This window comes from Electrona antarctica (genome assembly GCF_951216825.1).
Source record: "Electrona antarctica genome assembly, chromosome: 2".
Classification (NCBI taxonomy): Eukaryota; Metazoa; Chordata; class Actinopteri; order Myctophiformes; family Myctophidae; genus Electrona; species Electrona antarctica.
In genome coordinates, this window is record NC_136807.1 from 28179036 (window position 1) to 28202683 (window position 23648).

General features: G+C 42.3%; 1 protein-coding gene across 3 annotated transcripts in view; it reads left to right on the plus strand.

Moving 5' to 3' along the window:
• The window catches only part of uckl1b (uridine-cytidine kinase 1-like 1b), a 43957-nt gene extending 25505 nt beyond the window's left edge, over positions 1 to 18452 (plus strand). For 2 of the 3 annotated variants that reach the window (XM_079491439.1, XM_079491437.1), the window contains exons 4-15: positions 774 to 944; positions 2911 to 2982; positions 3422 to 3611; positions 5303 to 5364; positions 9796 to 9815; positions 10888 to 10986; positions 12261 to 12354; positions 13781 to 13843; positions 13988 to 14110; positions 14315 to 14422; positions 15109 to 15265; positions 15892 to 18452. In XM_079491439.1, the coding sequence (XP_079347565.1) occupies positions 774 to 944; positions 2911 to 2982; positions 3422 to 3611; positions 5303 to 5364; positions 9796 to 9815; positions 10888 to 10986; positions 12261 to 12354; positions 13781 to 13843; positions 13988 to 14110; positions 14315 to 14422; positions 15109 to 15265; positions 15892 to 15971 (1239 nt within the window). In that variant the 3' untranslated portion in view covers positions 15972 to 18452. Of the gene's footprint in view, positions 1 to 773; positions 945 to 2910; positions 2983 to 3421; positions 3612 to 5302; positions 5365 to 7766; positions 7784 to 9795; positions 9816 to 10887; positions 10987 to 12260; positions 12355 to 13780; positions 13844 to 13987; positions 14111 to 14314; positions 14423 to 15108; positions 15266 to 15891 lie in introns of all 3 variants that reach the window. The other variant, XM_079491438.1, reaches the window with a different exon arrangement.
• Positions 18453 to 23648: the final 5196 nt, after the last annotated feature.

The window sequence follows — 23648 nt, forward strand, 5'->3', positions numbered from 1 at the left end:
CTGCTACTTATGATGCTTTTGTAGTTAAATGTTCTAATTATTATTAAGTATTACGGTATTACTTTTGTACAACATATCAGTCAAAACTTAGGTAATCAGGGCTTTAGGGAATGACACCAGACCAACTGATATACTGTCATTTTGTGTGTGAGTTGGATTGAGGGAGAGAGAGGGTCAATGGCCATGCGATGTACTATGAATAAGTCTCTGTCGGGTGGAAACCTCATATGTCCAAAACTGTTCAAATTCAAAAATATCAAAAGTAGCAGATCTACAAGCTCAAAACGCACCCCATTTCAAGCTTGTGAATCTGCTACTTTTGATGCTTTTGTGTAACGCTGTAGTATGATCAAGTAGGCCGTTAACTTACAAAAAAGACAACACACACACGCACACACACAAAAAGCTAAAATACGGAGATAAGAGGTCCCTGCCCGACAGTGACGAATACCTCAGTGGTGTGACAGTGTTACTGTAGAACTGGCAGGGAAACGGACCCGTACGCAGCTAGGTGGCTGCACTGTCGATTTGTCCGTCCTGCGGGGAGTTCCGTATTTACTGTTTTTTCTTTCCTCTGTCTGAAGGCGAGGCGACGGGCTGTGTAAGTGGGGAAAAAACGGCCTACTTGATCAGATTAACGCGCAGAATTTATGCACAACCTGCGCACCACAGCTGGGTTCCATTGATTATAGTGGCAGCGTACAGTTGTAGCGGTGTGACAGTGTGTTACTGTAGGGTCACATCAATGTCACTGTGACTGTTGTCCTCATCAGGTGCTGTCCCCGGATCAGCAGAGTCTGGCCGCCGCCAACAACTATAACTTTGACCACCCCGACGCCTTTGACTTTAGCCTGCTGAACCACACACTGCGCAAGCTCAAACTGGGCAAGAGTGTGAAAATACCCGTGTACGACTTTACCACGCATGGGAGACAGAAGGAGTGGGTAAGGACACACACACACACACACACACACACACACACACACACACACACACACACGGCGTGACATGTGCACATTCACATCGAATCTGCATTATGCGCTGTACTATGATGAGCTGAACTTGAGAGGAACAATGATATGAGAGACCTTTAATCTCCATCCGTGGAGGATAAGCACACAAACCCTAGTGTTCCTGTTCACGGCATGTCATAAAATAATAGGCAAACATTTAAAATGGTAAATGAGAGGAAAAAACATGCAAGGCACCAACCTGCTCTTCAGGAACAGTTAGCTGGGTCGCTAACTGTTCCAGAAGAGCAGTGGGCTTGCTCAAGGACACTTCGACAGTAATAGCCCGGGATCGAACCGGGAACCTTCCCATTCCCAAGGGATTCCAATCCCCGCCTGATCCACTGCCTTAAGTCTGCGGGGTACTCAAACCAAGAAGAAATGTTTGTCTTGGAGAGGACAATAAGAACTAAATTACGTCACAAGAACTTTGCCAGTGCCCTTCTGACGTTCAGTTCGTCAGTTCACCCTCCAATACTTGCCCCTTCTCACTAGCCGAACACCTCCGCTTAGCTGAGAACAAGAATCGTGTGTGATTGGTCAGGAACTCACTGCACTCTTGATTTATATTGTTTTATTTCCGGAATCTGTCAGCAACATACCATGGACACTTTTGAAGAAAGGTTGGCTGTGGATGTTAGACGGTACTGAGGGACCATGAACACAACCTGTTGCAAGAAATGGCCGGCGGTAATAGCACTGGTTCCAGCGCTGTACACCAGTGGTTCTCAAAGTGGGTCCAGAGGGGGTCCTTGAGGGGGTTTCCAGGGGGTCACCAGAGAAATTACTTCTCAACAACACAAAATATTTTCACAAACAGAAGTTTTGATACAGACAAATAGGTGGAGTTGGAGTTACAGGATCTCTGGGATTCCAAAATTGTGGAAGAGCTGGTTGGTTTAAGAGACTATATTGAACGAAAATCGTCAAACATATGGTGAAAATAGGTAAACTACAAGCTCACAATATCATTGTAAGCGTCAGTAAGTCATTAGGCAAATTGTTGTACTTGGTCCCATTCAAGGGTCAACCATAGATAGACCTTTGCATGGCCCCCCTCTGGGCCTTGAGGTCAGTTTGTCCACCCTGACGGCAGGCCTGGGTTTCATTTACCACCGTTATGTAACTGCACTGTCAAATACAGAGTGCTAATGTAACTCTGAGAGAGTGCACACATTACACAGAGAACCAACTGAAACCCTGGTTCCATTTATAGACTCAGAGTTGCATCAACACTGAGGATTTACTGTGCACAGATAAGTGGGCCTTGTGGCTCTTTTTGTCCACTTCATTGTGATCTCTGTTGTGTTTACAAATATTACATTTGGTTTGTATATTGTATTGCTTGTTGTTCTTTGTGCATTGTATACAAAAATTAATAATAGACTAATAGACTAAATCGAGCAGACTAGTTAACAACTAAACTAAATACCAAAAAGCTCGTAAGCTTGTAGATCGGCTATGTTCTATTTCACTCTCTCTAACGGCGCGGCTCCACTGTAGCCATCGGCGTCGTGTGAGCGTCGCGTCTCTGTCACCGTCAGGGAATGTTCCCTTTTAATCAATGAAGGATGCGTGGTGGAGCAGTGGAGCTGGTCGGACGTCAACTTGCCGTCGTCAAAGACGCCGTCTGAACGCAACGCAACGCCTCAGTGGAGCCCTGGCATAAAAATGAACGAATTTCAAATGCTTCCCTCAAAATCAAAAAGATAGTTTTACATGTTACTATCCTGTTACTGTATGTCCATTCATATGCTTAGGTCTAAGTGTAAAGCATGTACTGTAACTGTACTGATAGCTCAGGATTATGTAAAATGAAATTATGTAAAAGTTCCTGCAAAGGATTAACAGATACAACACATTACATGTCCCCCCCCCCCCCCCCCCCCCCCCCCTGCAGAAAACAGTGTACGGAGCCAGTGTTATCATCTTTGAGGGCATCATGGCGTTCGCAGATAAAGAGCTGCTGCAGGTATGATTGTACTGTCCGCTGACCTCATATGTCCAAACAATTGTTACTTTTCAGGGTTCAAATTCAGAAATGGCAAAAGTAGAATATCTACAAGCTCAAAGTAGCTGTGGATGACTGTGCTAGTTTTGATGCTTTTGTGTGACGTAGTATGATCAAGTAGGGCATTCATCTACGAAGAAACACAACAGGATATGGAGATGAGAGGTTTCTGCCCGACAGGAACGATATCGAATATTCTTACTGGGCCATGAGAAGGTGTGTGTGTGTGTGTGTGTGTGTGTGAGGAGGTGTGTGTGTGCCGCATTGTGAGAGTTGTAGATCTGCTATTTTCACTACTGTGGGTCCCGGGCAAACGTCTAATTTCTCTTTTAGGTCACGGTCTAAAAAGTTTGGGAACCACTGGTTTAATGTACATATCTTTTTCTTGTGTTGTTCTCAGTTGTTGGACATGAAGATCTTCGTGGAGGCTGACTCAGACATCCGCCTGGTGCGTCGGCTGAGGAGAGACATCACGGAGCGCGGCCGCGACATCGAGGGCGTCATCAAGCAGTACAACAAGTACGTCAAGCCCGCCTTCGAGCAGTACATCGAACCCACCATGCGCCTGGCCGACATTGTGGTGCCGAGAGGTGAGTGTGCTCACGTGCAGGGATGTCCATGCTTCTGCTTGTGATATCTCCACACAGTATGTTTTATATTTATGTTAGATAATGATTGTCGCAATTTAACAATAACATTTAAAAAGTGTTTCTCTATGTTTCTATTTTGGGGGAAAATATTGGCCAAACTCGGACCTACGTACTTTCTAGTTATAGCACATACAGTACATTACACTAAAAGCCATCAGCATATACATTTCCCTTAATCTGAGACTCCTCCCATGATGCAATAAATACTTGAAGCACTATGGCGCTGCATATGTCCCTCACATACCATACCACATATTTTTGTACATGCTATCCATTCCATTCCACATTCCCTATTACTACTAATATGTTTTAAAGAGGGTTAGAGTGGAACTTGTAACCGTATTTGTTAATTTTCTTATCTTATCTTACCTTTTTGTTTCATTACAAGCCAGTATTTATCTTCATCTGCTGCTGTTGTTAACACAGTCTTGCTGCTACCTACACAAACATTTAGCCGATTGTTGTACCAGTACCTGACTGACAGATGAACCCCTGTTGAATATTTGTGTCTGTGTGTGTGTGTGTGCTGTTCATTGTGTCATGTGTTCCCTCCTGTGTGTGTGTGCTGCTCATTGTGTCATGTGTTCCTCCTGTGTGTGTGTATGCTGCTCATTGTGTCATGTGTTCCTCCTGTGTGTGTGTATGCTGCTCATTGTGTCATGTGTTCCTCCTGTGTGTGTATGCTGCTCATTGTGTCATGTGTTCCTCCTGTGTGTGTATGCTGCTCATTGTGTCATGTGTTCCTCCTGTCTGTGTATGCTGCTCATTGTGGCATGTGTTCCTCCTGTCGGCTGCTCATTGTGTCATGTGTTCCCTCCTGTGTGTGTATGCTGCTCATTGTGTTATGTGTTCCTCCTGTCTGTGTGTGCTGCTCATTGTGTCATGTGTTCCCTCCTGTGTGTGTGTGTGTGTGTGTGTTTGTGTATGCTGCTCATTGTGTCATGTGTTCCTCCTGTGTGTGTATGCTGCTCATTGTGTCATGTGTTCCTCCTGTGTGTGTATGCTGCTCATTGTGTCATGTGTTCCTCCTGTGTGTATGCTGCTCATTGTGTCATGTGTTCCCTCCTGTGTGTGTATGCTGCTCATTGTGTCATGTGTTCCTCCTGTGTGTGTGCTGCTCATTGTGTCATGTGTTCCTCCTGTGTGTGTATGCTGCTCATTGTGTCATGTGTTCCCTCCTGTGTGTGTATGCTGCTCATTGTGTCATGTGTTCCTCCTGTGTGTGTGCTGCTCATTGTGTCATGTGTTCCCTCCTGGGTGTGTATGCTGCTCATTGTGTCATGTGTTCCCTCCTGTGTGTGTATGCTGCTCATTGTGTCATGTGTTCCCTCCTGTGTGTGTGTGCTGCTCATTGTGTCATGTGTTCCTCCTGTGTGTGTATGCTGCTCATTGTGTCATGTGTTCCCTCCTGTGTGTGTGTGCTGCTCATTGTGTCATGTGTTCCTCCTGTGTGTGTATGCTGCTCATTGTGTCATGTGTTCCCTCCTGGGTGTGTATGCTGCTCATTGTGTCATGTGTTCCCTCCTGTGTGTGTATGCTGCTCATTGTGTCATGTGTTCCCTCCTGTCTGTGTATGCTGCTCATTGTGTCATGTGTTCCCTCCTGTCTGTGTGTGCTGCTCATTGTGTCAGGTGGAGGCAACATGGTGGCCATCGACCTGATCGTTCAGCATGTCCACAGCCAGCTGGAGGAGGTGAGCATGAGTTATTGTTTGCTTTCCAGTCACATATTGTACTCATACTGTAATACATACTGTACATACACACACATGAATACCATCGCCCCTTTACCAACTCGCCCTGGGCGTACAGCCGGCAGAACGGTGCAGCCTGGTATTCCTAAAGTAACCTAAGTAAATTATGCTTAAATGTTTAAACCTAACCTTATTCCTAACCTTAACCTCAGTAAAATGATGCCTAAACCTAACCCTATACCTAAAATTAACCCCAGTAAAACTATGCCTAACCTAAACTTATTTCTAACCTTATTCTCAGTAAAACAAAATAAAGAATATAAGAACCGTCGGACCGAGCGGTCGGCGTGACGTCAGCGGAAAAATCGAGGGGCGAGATGGTTTAGGGGCGACCGTACCTGATACCGCACGCACGCACACACACACACGTATACGTACACGCAAGCACACACACACTCACACTCACACTCACACACAGTGTTGGACACAGGACTCAACCTCAGTGCCTGACTCAAAGTAGAGATACTCCTGGTCAAATATTAGGCCACTAATATGCTTTATTTTTTGAGTCTGTTAGTCTGGGTTTGTGACTCAGCACATCATGCTCTGATGTGAGGAGGCCCTACTGTAGCTCACACAGCAAGGAAGTAGCTTTAACATCATGGCGTTCACACAAGATCCACTGGAGCCCTCTAGTGGATAGAACAGCAAATGGCACCATCTGGAGTCATAAAAGTACATGAGCCATGTGCCTGTCACAATTATTACATAATCACCTAATTGCAATTATCTGAGATCATCACAATTCTTTTTTTTTGCATAATCATTGAAAAATGAGCTCACAACACATTGAGTTTTCAAAGAAGAAAAAAAGTACGATATTTGCCTCTGAGATGTAGTGGAGTAGAAGTAAAAGTATTGATAATTGGAAGGTAAAAAATACTTCAAAATTGTATTTAAGTACAGTACTTGAGTAAATGTACTTTGTTTCTTTCCACCATTGGTTTCCAGACAGATTTAGCCGCTTTAATGACTAGATGTCACCATATGCTTTGACAGGCGGAGATACGATTCTGTCCACAATTCCATGTTGTATTGATGTGGTACCATTAGGAGAGATAACAGGCAAACTTTGATCAAAAAAACTATTATTTGACATTCTCTAATTGTGTAGAGTTCTTATAATTTAAGTAATGCAGATGTTTAACAAAAATGTAACTCTTGAGAGTGCAAAAGATCTGATTTCACACTGGGCCTTTCCAGTAAGAATGAACAGATACTGTACATTGACTACAGTAAGGGCCGATTCATACTCCTATTTTACCGCTGTTTCGGCGCTGTAGTGCCGAAATGATTTCGGCTCGTCAGAAAATTTCAGTAGCACCGAAGAGCCGACTTTAGGGCGGTACCCGCCCCCCCCCCCCCCCCCCCCCCCGAACCTCAAATGACGTCACATTGTAGGCTCTACAGAGCCGAACCGACTTTTATTCGGCTCTAAAATATAGAGTATGAATCGCGCCTTACTCTTACAATTTACAATTTAGGCATTTAGCAGACGCTCTTAATCCAGAGTGACTTACATTAAGCAATAACAAAAGCATGGCATACATCACATATATAAAAAGTAGTTATCATGAATCATGCGTAAACTAAGAATGTAACAGTGGAGTATCTATGTAAACTATACATACTATACTATAACTCTTAACTCCCTAACTGAAACAGAGTGTGTTGTATTTTAGCACTAGCCTTGCTATGTGACATGCACTAATGATCATCTCTAAGCCACACTTGTTGTTTTTTTATTCTTAAACAATGGTGTTCCATTTGTGTCACGCTATAACACACACACACACACACACACACACACACACACACACACACACACACACACACACACACACAGACCTGTCACAATTATTACTGTATCCTTGTACAGTGATAGGTATTTTACATAGAAGTGTACATAATCGCCTGATATCAATTATAATCATTAATCATTCAAGCTGTTTCCATTGATCTTTATAAAAATAGCCAGATGAAATCAACAGATATGTTTCATTTCTATTGATATTTCCACACTGTTGTCCGTGCTACTTTAACTTTATCCACTTTCAACCCGGCACTCCTACTTTGGGCATTTAGAGAAGATTTTAATCAATCGTCAACTAAAATGTCATGATCGTGACAGCCCCCCGCACACGACACACACACACACACACAGACACACACACACACACACACACACACACACACACACACACACACACACACACACACACACACACACACACACACACACACACACACACACACACACACACACACACACACACACACACACTGCTCACGACTTGCTCTCTCTCCTCTCTCCCTCCCCATCACGCCTCCGTTGCTCACAGCGTGAGCTGAGCGTCAGGTAGAGTAGACCTCTCTCTCTCTCTCTCTCTCTCTCTCTCTCTCTTCTCTCTTATCTCTTATTATCCACACCATCTGCCAAACCCTAACATAGCAGGAGAGGAAGTGGGCCGCAAAACCAACGTCTGCCCTCCTCCACTGATCCAACCCGCCGGCTGCCTGAAAGCATCACTGACTGAGAGTGTCCTCTCTCTGTGACACCAAAATACACTTGCAGAGGACGTGTCCCAATATCTAATATATATATATTTCCATGTACCTAAGGGCAGTGCTTTTCCGACCTTTTTATGCATTCGTACCTAAGATGGACCCCCAGTTTGATATGCATCATGGCAACAGAGCTGTGTACAATTGGAAGCAAATTGACACTTATTTGTACACTTAGTCCCTATCATTCATTTAGCCTGGGACTCCATGAAACCCAGTCCCTATCATTCATTTAGCCTGGGACTCCATGAAACCCAGTCAACGATCCCTGTGGGGTCCCTGGAACCCCACGTTGAGAACCGCTGCTGTAGGGCATGGTAGCTAATATATATATATATATATAAATACACTGATTGTATATTATTCTTGCACACAAAAGAGTTCTCTACATTAGTCAATTTTACATCACACGGTCGAGTTCAAAGGCCTCTATCGAAAGATTCAACGGTTTGATTTGAAAGCTGAGACAAAACGTTTTACGACATCATGATGCGGTGCAGCCGGCAGTTTGTTGTCGAGAAGGTGTTGTTTTTTTCCCCTCTCTCTCTCTGTCTCTTCATGAAGTTATAACTCATACCCCCTGCCTCCCTCCCTCCCTTCCTCCCCGCTTTTACCTTCTGTGTCTAAAAATAAAGCAGTGAGGCAAGTCACTGACCCCTCCTCTCAGCCCGCCAGCCCTACCTACCAATCCCCCCAAAAGAGTTAAGAGACAGATGCCATACATACAGTACACACACACACACACACACACACACACACACACACACATACACGAGTCAAAAGTACAAAGAGGGTGAGAGAGAAAGCTCACGTTCACACAGCGTGTGATTGTCGTTTGTCAAAGATCTGAAGCCACAGAGAAACTTTCCAATACTACAAAAGCGCTGCGTTTTTCCATTGAGCGGCCACACAGAGAGAGAGAGAGAGAGAGAGAGAGAGAGAGAGAGAGAGGAAGTGAGTTTGCCGTCTTGTCTTTAGACACAGGATGTATTGGGGCCCGTAAGTCGAAACTCCTCCAAACCTCCAACCTGCTGTTCGTTCTACTGTTTTCTGACGAGCCATGACAAAGTGACAGCCCACAGATTGGCCTGTGTACATCCCACGCATTACAACACACTCACACACACACACACACACACACACAAACACACACACACACACACACACACACACACACACACACACACACACACACACACACACACACACACACGTTGCACGACGCCAGTCAGCGGTAGGATCAGGGGGGTTTGCATGGTGGGTGCACTTGTGTCGATTTGATCCAAGATCATTGCTTATGCTTACAATAGTGTGTAGACACATTACCTTGCAAATTCAGTAAATAAGCATTAATTTACTGCATTAGAATTTAGCCTATGTACTGTAGCATACAATTAGCATTGATGTGAGGTGTAGTGATCCTTATAATCAGTGTATAAACAGAAGACAATTATTCTAGTTTAATGATCAGCCCTCTCAACCTGGCATCCCTACATGTCTAATTTTGGAGGAAAAAAATGTTTAAAAGAATTAGCAACAATTACAAGCCCATAACATGTTGCGTTGCGATGCATTGTGAGCTTGTAGATTATTGTGTGTGGGATGACACTGACAAGTCATCGCTGTCACGTTCGTCGCCGTGGCTACGACCCTCCACCTCTTCATCCACCTGATGTGTCTCTGCTCTCGTTTATTTTCATTCCTCTTAAATGTTGTTTTTCTTTGTCTTTTTCCTTGTCCTCTCTGTTCCTGTGGTTGTGATTGTTGTTGTTGTTGTTGTGGTCCATCTCCCTCCCTCCCCCATAGAGGAAACTTCGCTGGGATATGTGAGCAGACTTGCTATGATTTCTCTTTTCTTTCTTTGCATCTTAACGGTGTGGGACATCCTCGCGGACACACTGGCGATATCGGGGCCTCGTCCGTGTGTCGCCAGCGAGAAAAACGATTGCCTTGATGGATGTGACCTCTGCGCCGGTGCGAGGCGACCTCTGTGCGAAGCATTGGCGCACAAGTCACATCTAGCAGAACCCGATGTCCAATTCTAACCTCCTTTTGTGTGAAACTTTGTGGATTATTTGCAACTGGTACAAACCGGAATTGTGGGAAAACGACCCGTCCTGTAGATCAGAAAGTTAGTTAATTAATTATAATTGTTTATTTACTACATCACAATCCTTTCCCAATAAAGAGACACATTTGATACCATAACAAAAAAATCGGCAAATTTTCTAAAATATAAAAAATACAAAAAATTCCACCCATTTCCCAACAATTGCCGATCTACAGCCTAGTTTCAGCTATTTTAGGTATGAATAGAAGTGTGTGACACACACACACACACGCCCATTGGCGTGTGTGGCACAACACTTTAATGGTAGTGAAATGTTGTCTCAGATTGCACGTCGTCGTTGCACATCATGCATATCATCTATCTACACATGCAGGAGAGATGCAGCATTGCAGCTGTCACCTCTGCAGAGGTGGTGCGTAGTTAGTAATTGCGTGGTCGTTTCCCACAAGCATGGTTTGTCTTCACTCGTCTGTTGTTGAATTCCACTAAATTGCTGCTGAGCAAAGACACCCCTGTGTGTGCTGTGACATTTTCTATTCTCTCTGCATCCCTCGCAAGCAATCATCTTAACCTGATCCACCTAGCTTCAACGATGCAATAGACAACAAAGACAAATTATCAGTTTTTCTGTTTTCTGCATGCGTCTGTCTGTGTAGTGTACTGTGTGTGTGTGTGTGTGTGTGTGTGTGTGTGTGTGTGTGTGTGTGTGTGTGTGTGTGTGTGTGTGTGTGTGTGTGTGTGTGTATACACAATTTGCCTTTGTGTTCCAGTGCACACAGCAGTGTTTAGCTGTTTGTTAATTGTGTGTGTGGTTGTCATGGTTACAGGGCAGCGCTGGCCTCGGCGCATCAGGCCCAGCCTCTCCCCCACTCGCTCAGCGTGCTGGAGAGCACGCCGCAGGTCCGCGGCATGCACACCATCATCAGGTAGGGGGCGCTAATGATAAAGTGATGATAACAGCGGTGAATAATAGATCGATTAAATAAACTAAATTGAAGGTGTAGTGAAACGGAAATGGTGGGCATTTTATTTTGAAGTCTCTGAAGTTTTTCAACCAGTCGCATCCCTCCAGGCTATGGGGTTTTAAGTCAGTGACTTCCTCTCACGTTTGTAAACAAAGTGACAGAGAAAAAGCCAGGGGATTATTTCTTTTCTTTTTTTTGGCTTTATTTTATATTTTTCATGGAGGGACAGTAAATGGGGAGAGAGATGGGGGGAAGACATGCAGTAAAGGCCGTCAGGATCGGGAGTCGAACCCGCGGCACACTGCCAGACTGGATTGCCAGCCAAGGTGCCTGGACCACTGAGCCATGGCCCAGGGGATTATTTACCTATACACAACCTATATACATATTTTAGCGTGATGATTACCGGTAAGTTTAAAACGAGTAATACACTGTCTGAATGTCATCTTGAATGAGATTAAAAACAGAGTAGTTCTTTAATCAAAACCAGCTGTGTTGGAGGACAATGAAGCGAATGGGAATCAAACTGGTGAGCTTAATTTTTATTGGCTTTTATTGATGTGGGCCTCGACACGTTATCACGCAGCACGTTTTGGCATCCAGTGTTAGGTAAGCCCATATGATGACCACGGATATGGTCTAAAAGTGTGATTCATTTCACTACACCTTTAACGCTACAGGTACTTTGCAATGGTCCAGTGTGTGAGCAAATGTTTTATTAGTTACACGTGTTGTCTGGCTGTATAATACGTAAGCAAAGTATTTAAACATCGTCAAAGTGGTTCCGTATCGGGGTACTCAGAGAACATAAGGACACAAAATGGGCCAGAGACCGTAACTCAAATCTCAAAGTATGAGAGAATACAATGCAATGGAATGTCCTGTCTGACTAAAGCTTATATACTGAGCCACACTCTATTTTAGCCCTCTGCTGTAGGCGGTAGGCCTATTGATAACAACACATGGTAACAACACATGGCACTACATTTATATAGCAGGAAAAAGATGAATTCCCGCGAAGCTACACAGTACTCCTACTCAGCTGTTCTGATGACAGACAGCTGCCTGGAGCTCCACTAATGGACACAAGAAGACGAACACACAGCAAACACAAATAACTTATTTCAGATTTCTTCGACAACATTCACATCCAGGATTTTCATAAACACGTACAAATGTACAAATTCACTGTGCGACGTTGGTTTGACATACATTTTTTTATCTCTCCTCTTCAGGAACAAGGAGACCAGTCGTGACGAGTTCATCTTCTACTCCAAGAGGTTGATGCGTCTGTTGATCGAGCGAGCGCTGTCCTTTCTGCCCTCACAGGTACCACACACACAGACACACACAGGGGTTAGCTCACAACAAGTCAGCTAACCCTCACTTGTTGTGGACAATGGACATATGAGTTTTCCACCTGATAGAGACGATATACCAGTATATACCATAGAGCACTTCGTAAGTCGTTTTCCAGCAAAGTCTATGGCCTTTAATGTATGTTTAGAGCACTTATGACGTAAATCGTTTGCCAGACAAGTCTATGGCACTAAATGACGACGTAAGACGTCATGTGGGGGATATATTATACAGTGGGCAGAGAGACAGGAAAAAGGGGAGAGAGTCGGGTAATGACATGCAGCAAATACGCTGCCTGCCTCGGGAGACAGGAATCAAACCCGGAACACGCTGTCAGGCATCAAAACCTACTGTATGTGGTACGCCTTAAACACTTTTCAATTGGTCCCCACACAGTTTTAACATGAACTGGAAAACAAGGTTTCATCCTCCTTTAAGTAGAATGTCAAATCAGACTACAGACAATGGGGACAGCGAGGTGACAGACAAGGATAATATGAAGGGCTCGATACGATTCGGTGAGCATTGATAATATGAAGGGCTTGATACGATTCGGTGAGCATTGCGAAATGGAGAAAGCATTGAAAGATTATGGCCAGTGGAAAGAAAAGTGAGAGTAAAAGAGAAGAAAGTTGACAGTAAGCAAACATGGAAACTTCTTCCACCACAGCGGAAAGTTCTCACACCTTTTAAAGATACCAGCATAGAGGAATGTACGCAACACACAAACTGGAGAGCACACACACTATGAAAGAAGCACAACATTCTCAGAGTCTTCTGGCTGACATTTTGTATTGCAAAGGTATAATTGTCCTTCCACAAACATCTGCACAACAATGTGTCGTTCTGTGGATAGTGTCTTAGCCTGAGCCAGACTATCTCCTCCTTTATTTTTATTTTTAGATATCTTTACATTATATTTTTGAATTTCCATTTCTGCCAGGCAGCTTATTAGTTATTTACACAATTGCAAAGATGAAAGGCAAGTGGTGAAATGGCATATTGTCTACTTTATTTCCTACTAATTTTCAGAGCATCCAAAGTACAAAGTGTTAGGCGGAAGCATTTGAAAATTGTGCGATCCAACTAAGGGTGCAAAAGAATATAAAATTGATTTTAGATTTTGATAAAATATTAGATTTTCCAAAATACTACAAACTCGCAACATGCCACAGCTTGTAGATCGGCAATTTCGTTTATTTATTCTTTCCCCCTGAACTTCTTGATTATTCAATTTATCAATACTGAAAAAGCAACGAATAGAATAATTAATAACATAATCAATAGCTGCAGCAGCCCCAGATGCAAGACATCTGTGTGGACAGACTATCGTTGCAGTCACAACACATGCTAATGATGCTTTCTTTTTTCCCCCTTGTGCCTTATCACGGCACAGATCCACGTGGTCAAGACACCCCAGGGAGAGGATTACGAAGGCAGGACTTTCCACGGGAAGAGGGTGAGTGAACTCCATTTACTCCCTGGCATTTCCCCAAGCCTTTCTCTCCTATTCTAAAGAGGATTCCATTCCAGCCAGACTTCAAACAGATGCAATTAGCCTCTGCCTCTCTCTCGCTCTCTCTCTCTCTCTCTCTCTCCATAGATTACAGGCGTGTCCATCCTGCGTGCGGGGGAGACCATGGAACCCGCCCTGAGGGCTGTGTGTAAAGACGTCCGCATCGGAAAGATCCTCATCCAGACCAACCAGGACACGGGAGAACCAGAGGTGGGAACACTTATTTTCCACTACAAGAACTAAGCGAACCGTACTCTACTCTGTGCCATGTAACATATTTCACAGGTTCTGCATGTGTTTCCATGTCCACTATGGTGCCCTACAAAGTGGCCGATATTGGGTTTAAAAGACAAATGAGATATTACACTAATTGTAAATATGAACCCTACCCCCTCCCTCCCACCACCACCACAGCTTCACTACTTGCGTTTGCCTAAAGACATCGGTGAGGACCATGTTGTTCTGATGGACTGCACGGTGTCTACTGGAGCTGCTGCTATGATGGCCGTTCGGGTCCTACTGGTACGTGTGCTCTGTTTGCTCGTCATATTTGTTTGTTCGGCCACGAAGCAATTACAAAACTACTGCAGCGAGGCTGAAACCTCCTATCTCCATATTCTAAATTGCAGATTAGGATTTGGCCTATTTTCAATTGTGAGATTATATTTAAGCAATATTACACAAGGGGGTGTGCATTACCATTATTATTGGCATGTCAGTGATGCTTTTCCGTAACATAAAAATGTATTCATATTGTGGTGGGGCATTTTGCTCTCAAAATAACAGCCTTTCTGCAAGTGTTATCTGAGTCTCTGTTATGCTGGAAATACATGGGGTCTGACAGAGACAGACTCCCTGTTTACTCAACCAGTCCAGTCAGCGCTAGAAAACCTTTCCCAAACTGAACACAGCTCAATCTCATTGTAATTAAGATATTCGATATTTATGCCAGATTTAGCTACTACGTCTGCAAACTATAGGTCCTTACTAATTTGCAAACGTCCCATGCAAACCACTAGGCTTGCCGCTTTGCACAGCTGATTTTTATATTTTGATTAGTTTCATTTGAGAACGGCTCGGCGTGCCGTCATGCTTATTTGAGCACGGGTGGAGAGCCTATTTCAACCAATCAGATGGCTTGGTCGGAACTACCTGTTGTATTTGCTTTAATCAGTGAGAGTGCTGCGTGCATGTTGTCTTCTTCTCAGGACCACGACGTGCGGGAGGATAAGATCTTGCTGGTGTCTCTGCTCATGGCAGAGATGGGCGTCCACTCTGTGGCCTACGCCTTCCCCCAGGTCCAGATCCTCACCACGGCCGTGGACAAGAAGGTCAACGACCTTTTCCACATCATCCCTGGGATAGGTCAGTAAACACCGTTAACAGCAAAGTTTGCAAAAGTATAACCTTCATCCAATTCACACCAGTGGCGTCGATTGCTAATCCGCAACGCTACTGTACATGCAGATACATTGGGCATGTCTGAGGTTATGAGTGACTGTCTGTGTCTGTGTGCCTGTACACCGTGTCTCAATGTGTGTCTGCTATCGAGGTGAAGAAACGGATTGTATGGGAAGTAGTATATTTTTGAAAACCAAGATTTCAACTCGCAGCTGTAGATGTGAAATGACTCATTGTTGAGCAAGTGCATGAAACTACTTCAGAATCAGAAACAACTTTATTGTCACAGGTTTACAGGTGTAAAACAGTGGGTGAAATGTTTTTTTGTGCAAGGCGAGCAGGTTAAAGCTTCGCACCTGGTTGTCAGTATGCAGGAACAATCATATTTTTACATATTGTGTTCATTGTTTAGGAAACAAAGTGCTAGTGTGTGGGGGGGCTCATTTCACACAAATCACATAATAGGACTTGGACATTTTTTCAGTTGTGAGATTTTATTTGTTTGGCAAAACTTCAAACAAACATGTCTAGTCTCCGTGCTATTGCTAACGGTGTCTGCTGCTAAAACAAGCTTTTTTTTCTTACGGTAGGAAACTTTGGGGATCGATACTTCGGAACAGACGCGCCCCCGGACTGGAGCGATGAAGAGATGGACGAGCCCAGTTACTGAGGAAGCGTTTGATTGTGGACAAACTTTATTTGAACGATTCAGGAGCGTCATGGCCCTTTTGAGGACAACATGAATATTTGATTTGCCTCTGCTGGCCTGCAACATGCACCTTCGGTTGTTCGATGCCTTCGCCTTAACCCGAGTACAGCAGCGAGAATTTGGGGATAGTATCAAAGACGTTATAAATACCATATATATTGATACATGTTTTTAATATATTATTTGTATTTGATGTACATGCTGTTGGTTTGGACAGTTGTAAATTGAAAAATGTGAATATTTTTATATGTACTGTATAGAATGTTGGATGAGTCAAGTTGTCTCATATCTTGCTGTTTTTTGTGACAATCTGTACGTTTTAGATTGTGAGAGGATATTTTGTTGTGAAGGAATGTAGCGAATGACAGTGAATGTTAGGGGTGCAACAGTTAAAAAACGAATTTATTACATCGATTATGGAATATAATAAAAAAATATTGAAAATAGAACTACAATCCCACATCGTGATGCGTGGATTTTGTAGATCAGCTATTTCTGCTATTTTGGCCGACACCGTATTATAAAGTATAAAATAGGGCTTAATTGTTTTTTTTCTGTTTTTTTAAGATTTGTTTTTGGGGCTTTTATGCCTTTATTGATAGTGAACAGTAGACAGACAGGAAGGCGGAGTGAGTCATACTGCTGTCCATTGTCGTGGCAACACTAGCGATTCAGCCTATTGCACAAACTGTGCTAATTTGTACAGAACGGCATCCACATTCGTTGAGTTTGTTTTTGCCTTTCACACAGAGAAAGGAGTCATGCAAATAGACACAATCAATCAAATACAAGTAGCTGGCTTTCCTTATGAGAGAGACTCTTTGAAGGACCACTTCATCGGAAACGTGTGTAGGTGTAAGGTTTCTTTCTTTCTATCTTGAGCCTTGCTACATCTTTTCTCTGTGTGGCTGCAGGTCTATCTGGTTGTAAAGTGGTGAAAACCTTTGTGATCCGTTCATAATGTGTCTAAAAGTATACAGCGACTGTGTTGTATGTTTATGAAACATGTCATTCACCAATATACCCTTAATAATAATGATGGTCCTGATCTGACAGGCATACTGTACATCATTGCTGTCGGGCAGAAACCTTTTATTTTCTTTTTGTAAATTAATGCCCTACTTTATCATACTACAGCATCACACAAAAGTAGCAGAACTGCAAGCTTGTAGATCAGATACTTTTGCTGTTTTTTCATTTTAATCCTGAAAAGTAACAGTTTTGGACATGTGAGGTTTCCACCCGACAGAAACTATACACGTCTCAGTTTGTCAAGAAAGACATTGAGTTGAAGAGACATACTGTACAAATATACAGTATGTTTTAACCACTTTCCATATTTTGGTCATTGTAGGTGACAACCCACAGGAATTTCTAAAGCATTTAAGACATTTTGAAACATTTTTGAAAAATTGCTAAAATAGCAATATCTGCTCAACTCACAACTTGTGAGCTGAGCCTGTTACACATAGATGTTTGTTAATTACTGACTAGTCTAGTCTAAAGAGTTCCAAACAAGCTGCAACCATTGCAATTTTGCAGTGACTTCCTCCACCATTGTTCAGGCGCTCTTAGGACAGCCTGGCTTTTCACTCTGAATGGTCAATGTGTGCTCTGAGCGTTCCCAGGGCACAATGCTCTCATGGATTAAATTAAGTTCTTGGATTCCATAGAAGCCGGCAATGTCTTTGTGATATTTTATTTTGCTTTTAATCCATGTGCTCTGATTCTCTAAATGTTCGAACAGCGAGCGAACCTCAGAGCGCTCTGAAATTACGATGGACCACAGAGCACCCTGGGGCGCACTACTGCACTCTCGGAGTGTATTCCCTAAATGAAGTCAATAATGGACACTCATTTGCATTTCAGAAACGAGTCCTAGACTATTAGTGCCTGATCTTATTATTACCAAGCTTTAGCCTCATTGGTATTATTTTTTTCTCTTAATGGAATGTATTTGACAGTCCTTAACATCAGTGTTGCACACATGTTTTATACTTTTTACATGATTTAAAAAAGAAATGGTTCAAATTGATGTTATGTTGGTTGAACTGATTATGTGAAGTGTACAGTAGCTTTGCCTATACGATAAAGCTGCACATGATGTCCTTCTGAATGTGAACATATTCATATTCACACTAGTTCCATAGTACATTGACATAATGAACTGACATTTTAAAATATTTTCAATTGACCTACAGTAATAATCTCTGTTGCAGTGTTAATTTTGTAGTATGATGAACGCTATCTTCCATGTGGTTGAACAATGTGTTTACTGTTGAAAATGTCATCATTCACTCACATATCGTTTTGAATTGTAAATCTCTACCACCCAACCCAACCTCAGCTGTGTCTGTGTGCTGTGTTCACCTCTCCTCCTGCTGCATGTATTTTTGTTTTGTTATTGTTTTTTTATTTTATTTTTTATTAAAACAAAGTACAATACAATTATTAAGTCACAGTCAGTGTTTTCTTGCATCATTCATTTTGTCTTAAACAATAATGTAAACTTTACTGATTTTGTGAGAGAACATGCTAATTCACAGAGACGCTGTAACCTCTCAGCTGACCCCAGTGAATCAGAGACCATTAAAACCTAATTTATACTTTGTACCACTAAGTATAAATTAGATGTTTGGTAAGTGGTTCTCAAACATTTTCATGTCAAGGACCCCCAAATGCATCTGTATTTGGCCTCCGTCACCCATTTTAAAACACTTTGTGCCAGGGACCCCTGTAGGAGTAGGTTGTGGGAATTCACATTATCATGTGTCTTCCGCAGTATTTGAAAAATAGTTTTCACTCAAATCTTCTCTTCCGGGAGTCCATGGCACAAAAACTTTTTAGATGGGTGTACGCGGCCAAATATATTTAGAAATATCAATTTGGGGGTATTTTTTGGCATGAAAAGGTTTCACAACTAGGCCTTATAGGCTACCATTGTGAACAGGCAGAGGATATTGTGGTTGTCATTCACGCTTGACATACCCAGGACCCTTGGACAACTTCATTCTATATTTTACCCCTTTTCACACAAAACTCAGCGTAAAGGTTCATGTCAACCCACAGGCATACTTCAAAACCACACAGGCTATAGGAGGCCATGGCATGAACCAATTCAAAACCACACAGGCTATATGAGGCCACACAATGTGTGTTTTATTTAAACATGCAGTGGAAATATTTGGGTTGTGCAGTGCATGTATAAAATTGTTAGAATTATCAGTTTTATTAATAGAGGGGGGGGGGGGGGTATAGGAGTAGCCTATAGCCTATACATTTCATCTTGTACTCCTTTTCGAACATTGTTGCTACTGTATGCGTAGCCTTATATTTCGGTTATATTATTTTAAGGTTTTTTTTAGAAATAAGTTATAACTCAAACTGATTAATTAATTAATTCATTCATTCTATTTCTAAAGCACAGCTAAGTTGCTAATATTTATTAATTAATTTTAAGGAGATGCATAAAAGAAAGCAAATTTTGAATATTAATACAATACAAATGTAAAAATCTAATAATCTAATGTAGTGATTTAAACCTTCACTTCCGCGGGCATGCGTCACGTGATCAGCGTTGTCGTCATGGTTGTTGTCATCAGAGTTCGATGATAGCCACTCTGGTTAGTGGTTATCATGTTTAGATGTCATTTAGCGGTTGTTTCAGTTTGTTTTGAGTCAAATGGGAGTTCTGGGTTTTTGAGTAGCTTGGACCAGAGCTATAGGTTTTGAGTAGGCCTACCGGTAATCATATGCTTGCCGCTTAATTACGCTTAATTAGTAGCCTACCAAACGTTTCTTAGGGGGAATCAGCAGGCCAGGTGTTGATTGAAGCCTCACATGAAAGAGGTTCGTTTATGGTAGGTGTCCGTAGATCTTGCTTTTAGTTTTAACTTTGGTAAAATGTCCAAAAATAGCACATGTAGCCTATAAAATGTGAAAATAGGCAATCGAAAATAGGCAATCTACAAGTGTACAGTAGGCTACACTTGTAGATTGCCCATTTTCGCAATACGACGAAATATTACCTAAAAGAGTAAAGAGACACGTTCTGCCATTCGTTTTTAGAGGTGATTTGTTGTGGCGTATGCATGCGTTTTTTGGGGGTCTTAACTACAAAGTCATTAATGACCCTTTCACACCAACAACAGGTGCGGTGAGTGGTGACAGCAAAGCTGGGTGTGTTGCTTCATTGGCAGAAAGAAGAGAAATCTAAAAACATGAGGTGGGCTGAAACATGTGAGTAGCCTTAACATAACAGTTAGAATAGCTCAGTGGTTCTCAAATAAGGGGGCCCAGGTCCCCAGCCCAACACAAATGAGCTGTGAACTTGTTACATATGCTATTTTTTAACATTTTTGGAAAAATGTTTAAATATAAATATATATTTTTATAACACAAATATTCTGTTCTGGGGGTCCCTAGCACCTAGCACATTTCAGATGGGGGTCCGCGGCCAAATAGATATCATTTTGGAGGTCCATTTGCACGAAAATGTTTGAGAACTACTGGCCTACTGAATACTGAAATCTTGGAATTGTAACTGCCTTTGGCTTGCAAGAAAACAGTGTAAGCTTAATTTTAATCAGCTCCGTGATTGGCTGGAAGATGTGTCATTCTGCACTGTGATTGGCTGAGCAATGTGAGCATCATTACGGGTGCCACATATAAGTGGCAGAGGGAGAGAGATGTCATCAGTCATTACGCCCATTTGCCCAAATATGTTTCCTATATGCTTATGAAATTATAAAGGGTGACTATTGCACATTTCGTGTTTAGACACTTACACATAACATGCCTTTTAACTTTAATGTTTTGCTTTGCTTAGTTTTTAGCCTTTTTAACTACCGGTAGTTATTCTCTTAATAAAATGTGTGCTCTGTAAAGCAGAGACCATTAAAACCTTAGTACCAAGAAAAGCACAATATAAATTGCTTGTATTGTTATTAAAAACATCTATTACAGGTAAATGTTACACGTCTATTACTTTGACATTTATTGTGCTTTTATTTTATCTTTATCTTACTTTACATAACATGGCTTGAGTGAAAGAGTTCCTCCTTTTGTTTTGCTGTTTTTTTCAATGATTCCTAGAAACATTTGGATTTGGTCCCTTGAATGATTGACTTCATGTCATGGAAGATTTACCACCAGCGTCAAACAGGAAGGATGTACAGTGTGTGTGTGTGTGTGTGTGTGTGTGTGTGTGTGTGTGTGTGTGTGTGTGTGTGTGTGTGTGTGTGTGTGCGTGGTGGCACATGGTTTATAGGCTACTTTCCTCGACGATCTTACAGGCGTATGCAAAGGCAAAAAAAATGTAATAGACATCCTTTATTGTTTATAGTTTCAATCTACAGATTATTGATATTCTACTGTTAGACTGATAATAGGTTATTGGTTTACTTATATGATCCCAGATGACTATTTCTACGCATTTGATGTATTGCCTTGTGTTGTCCTTGCTTATACTGTAAGTCAGTCTGCTAAACGCCTAAATTGTAAATTATGTTTTGTAAAGTTAGGTTTACACACCATGCACAAGAAAATGGCAGATATGCAAGTCACACAGCTCAGTCACAATGTGACTCGTTGTGCTGTGAACTGAGCTTGTAGTGTCGCGCGACGTAAGGCTCAGTCACGAATTAAGTGGTGGAAAAAGTACTCAATTGTTTTACTCAAGTAAAAGTATCAATACTGCAATATAGTAGTACTCCGTTACTAGTAAAAGTACGGAATTAAAATTGTACTTGAGTAAAAGTACAAAAGTATTGGCGTAAAAATGTATTTAATAGTAACAAAAGTATACTCATTATGCAGAATGTATACCAAAATGTTTATAGGGCTGAAGTGGTTACTGTTTGTCTTGTAATTGTGACAGTGGGTCGCATTTACTATGAAAACCTGCATTTCCGTGTATCACGTCACACCTCCATGATCACGCCTCGTGACATCACGCCTCCATATATGGTCACGCCTCCATCTCCATATATGGAGCAGAGCTGACCTGTTCTGACATTCCATATGTTGTTATTTCGCCACCTGTCCTTCCTCTTCGATGTCTCCCTTTTGACTGATACCTGCCCATTCAAACTCTAGACGGCCCACCCCAAAGTTATTACTTGCACGAGCAGAGTTGCCCAAGTACTGTTTTCGGCTGCGTACTGTATGTCGGTGACGCCCTCGGCCAATCAGGGATTGTGAATTTTTGGTGGTCCCTTCGGTCAATCAGGGATTGTGAATTTTTGGTGGTCCCTTTGGCCAATCAGGGATTGTGTATTTTTAGTGGCGTCGCTTGGCCAATCAGCGCAAGTTGGCAGCTTTCTGCGTATGTCGGTGGCCCCCTCGACCGATTGGATTGGCTCCGTATGTTGGTGGCATTGCTCGGCCAATCAGTGTGTAAAAACTGACAACCAAATTGACTTTCAAATTTTATATAGGGAACGTAAAATATTTAGAACCATTGTAATGGATATCTCGAACGGATTTATATAGACATAATTCAGATGTTTCAATAACTTGATTGGAGTCTGTTTATAGCAAATTAAATTGATTTGACATAGGTTAAAAAGTCCATGGATGCTGATACTGTCTGTTTACCCATTTGCCAAAGAAGCTTGCAATTTATATTGGGAAAGAGAACATACATAGGCAAGACATCCTTGCACGTTGGGTGGTCTAGAATAGACCAGTATAGTAGTATAGTAATACAAACTTTTGTGTGCATGCGTGCGTGTGTGTGTGTGTGTGTGTGTGTGTGTGTGTGTATGTGTGTGTGTGTGTGTGTGTGTGTGTGTGTGTGTGTGTGTGTGTGTGTGTGTGTGTGTGGGCGTGCGCGAGTGCGGCATCCTCATCAGCACTAGTGTTTGATGAGGTCACAGCCCTCGTTGCAGTGGCCGACCGTTATAACCCGACTACACACTACCTGCTCGAGGCTTTTCATCCTCGTAGTCTGGTGTGACAAGTAACTGCTGTTTCCATTGTGTTCTCTGTCTCCTCCGCCTTTAGTTTAGTTTGTCTTCAGAGAGAGACAGAGAGAGAACGAGAGAGAGAGAGAGAGAGAGAGAGAGAGCCAGGTCTAGAATAATAATTTCCATATCTGTCTGGTCTGGTCTGGGGCTCTGGGCGCGCGGGAGAGAGGAGTCTGGAGGTCTTGTCACGATGTGGGTAAGAAAGAAGAAGAATCGTGGCTGTCTTGTTGGGTGGAAACCTCTTATCTCCATATTCTAACTTTTTGTGTTACAGCATAATACAGCGTCACAAAAAAAGCATCACAAGTAGCAGATCCACGACCACAAGCTCAAAACGTGGCGCGAAGCGATGAGCTTGTAGATCTGCTACTTTGAATCCTTTGAATTTTAATCCTGAAAAGTAACAGTTTTGGACATATGGAGTTTTTTATTATTATTTTAAAATATATTTTAAAATAGAGCTCACAACGTATCGCATTCAGAGATTGCTATTCTCACTACTTTTCGCGCAACACTCTTGTATGGCGATGTAGTGCGTTATTTAAAAAGTTGAAATGTGGAGATACAAGGTTTCTGCTCGACAGCGATATGGGGATTCTTTTCAACAATAACAGATCTCCATTATTGTAATGGGTAAGAGAGGGACTGAAGGGGCGGTGGAGGGGGAACA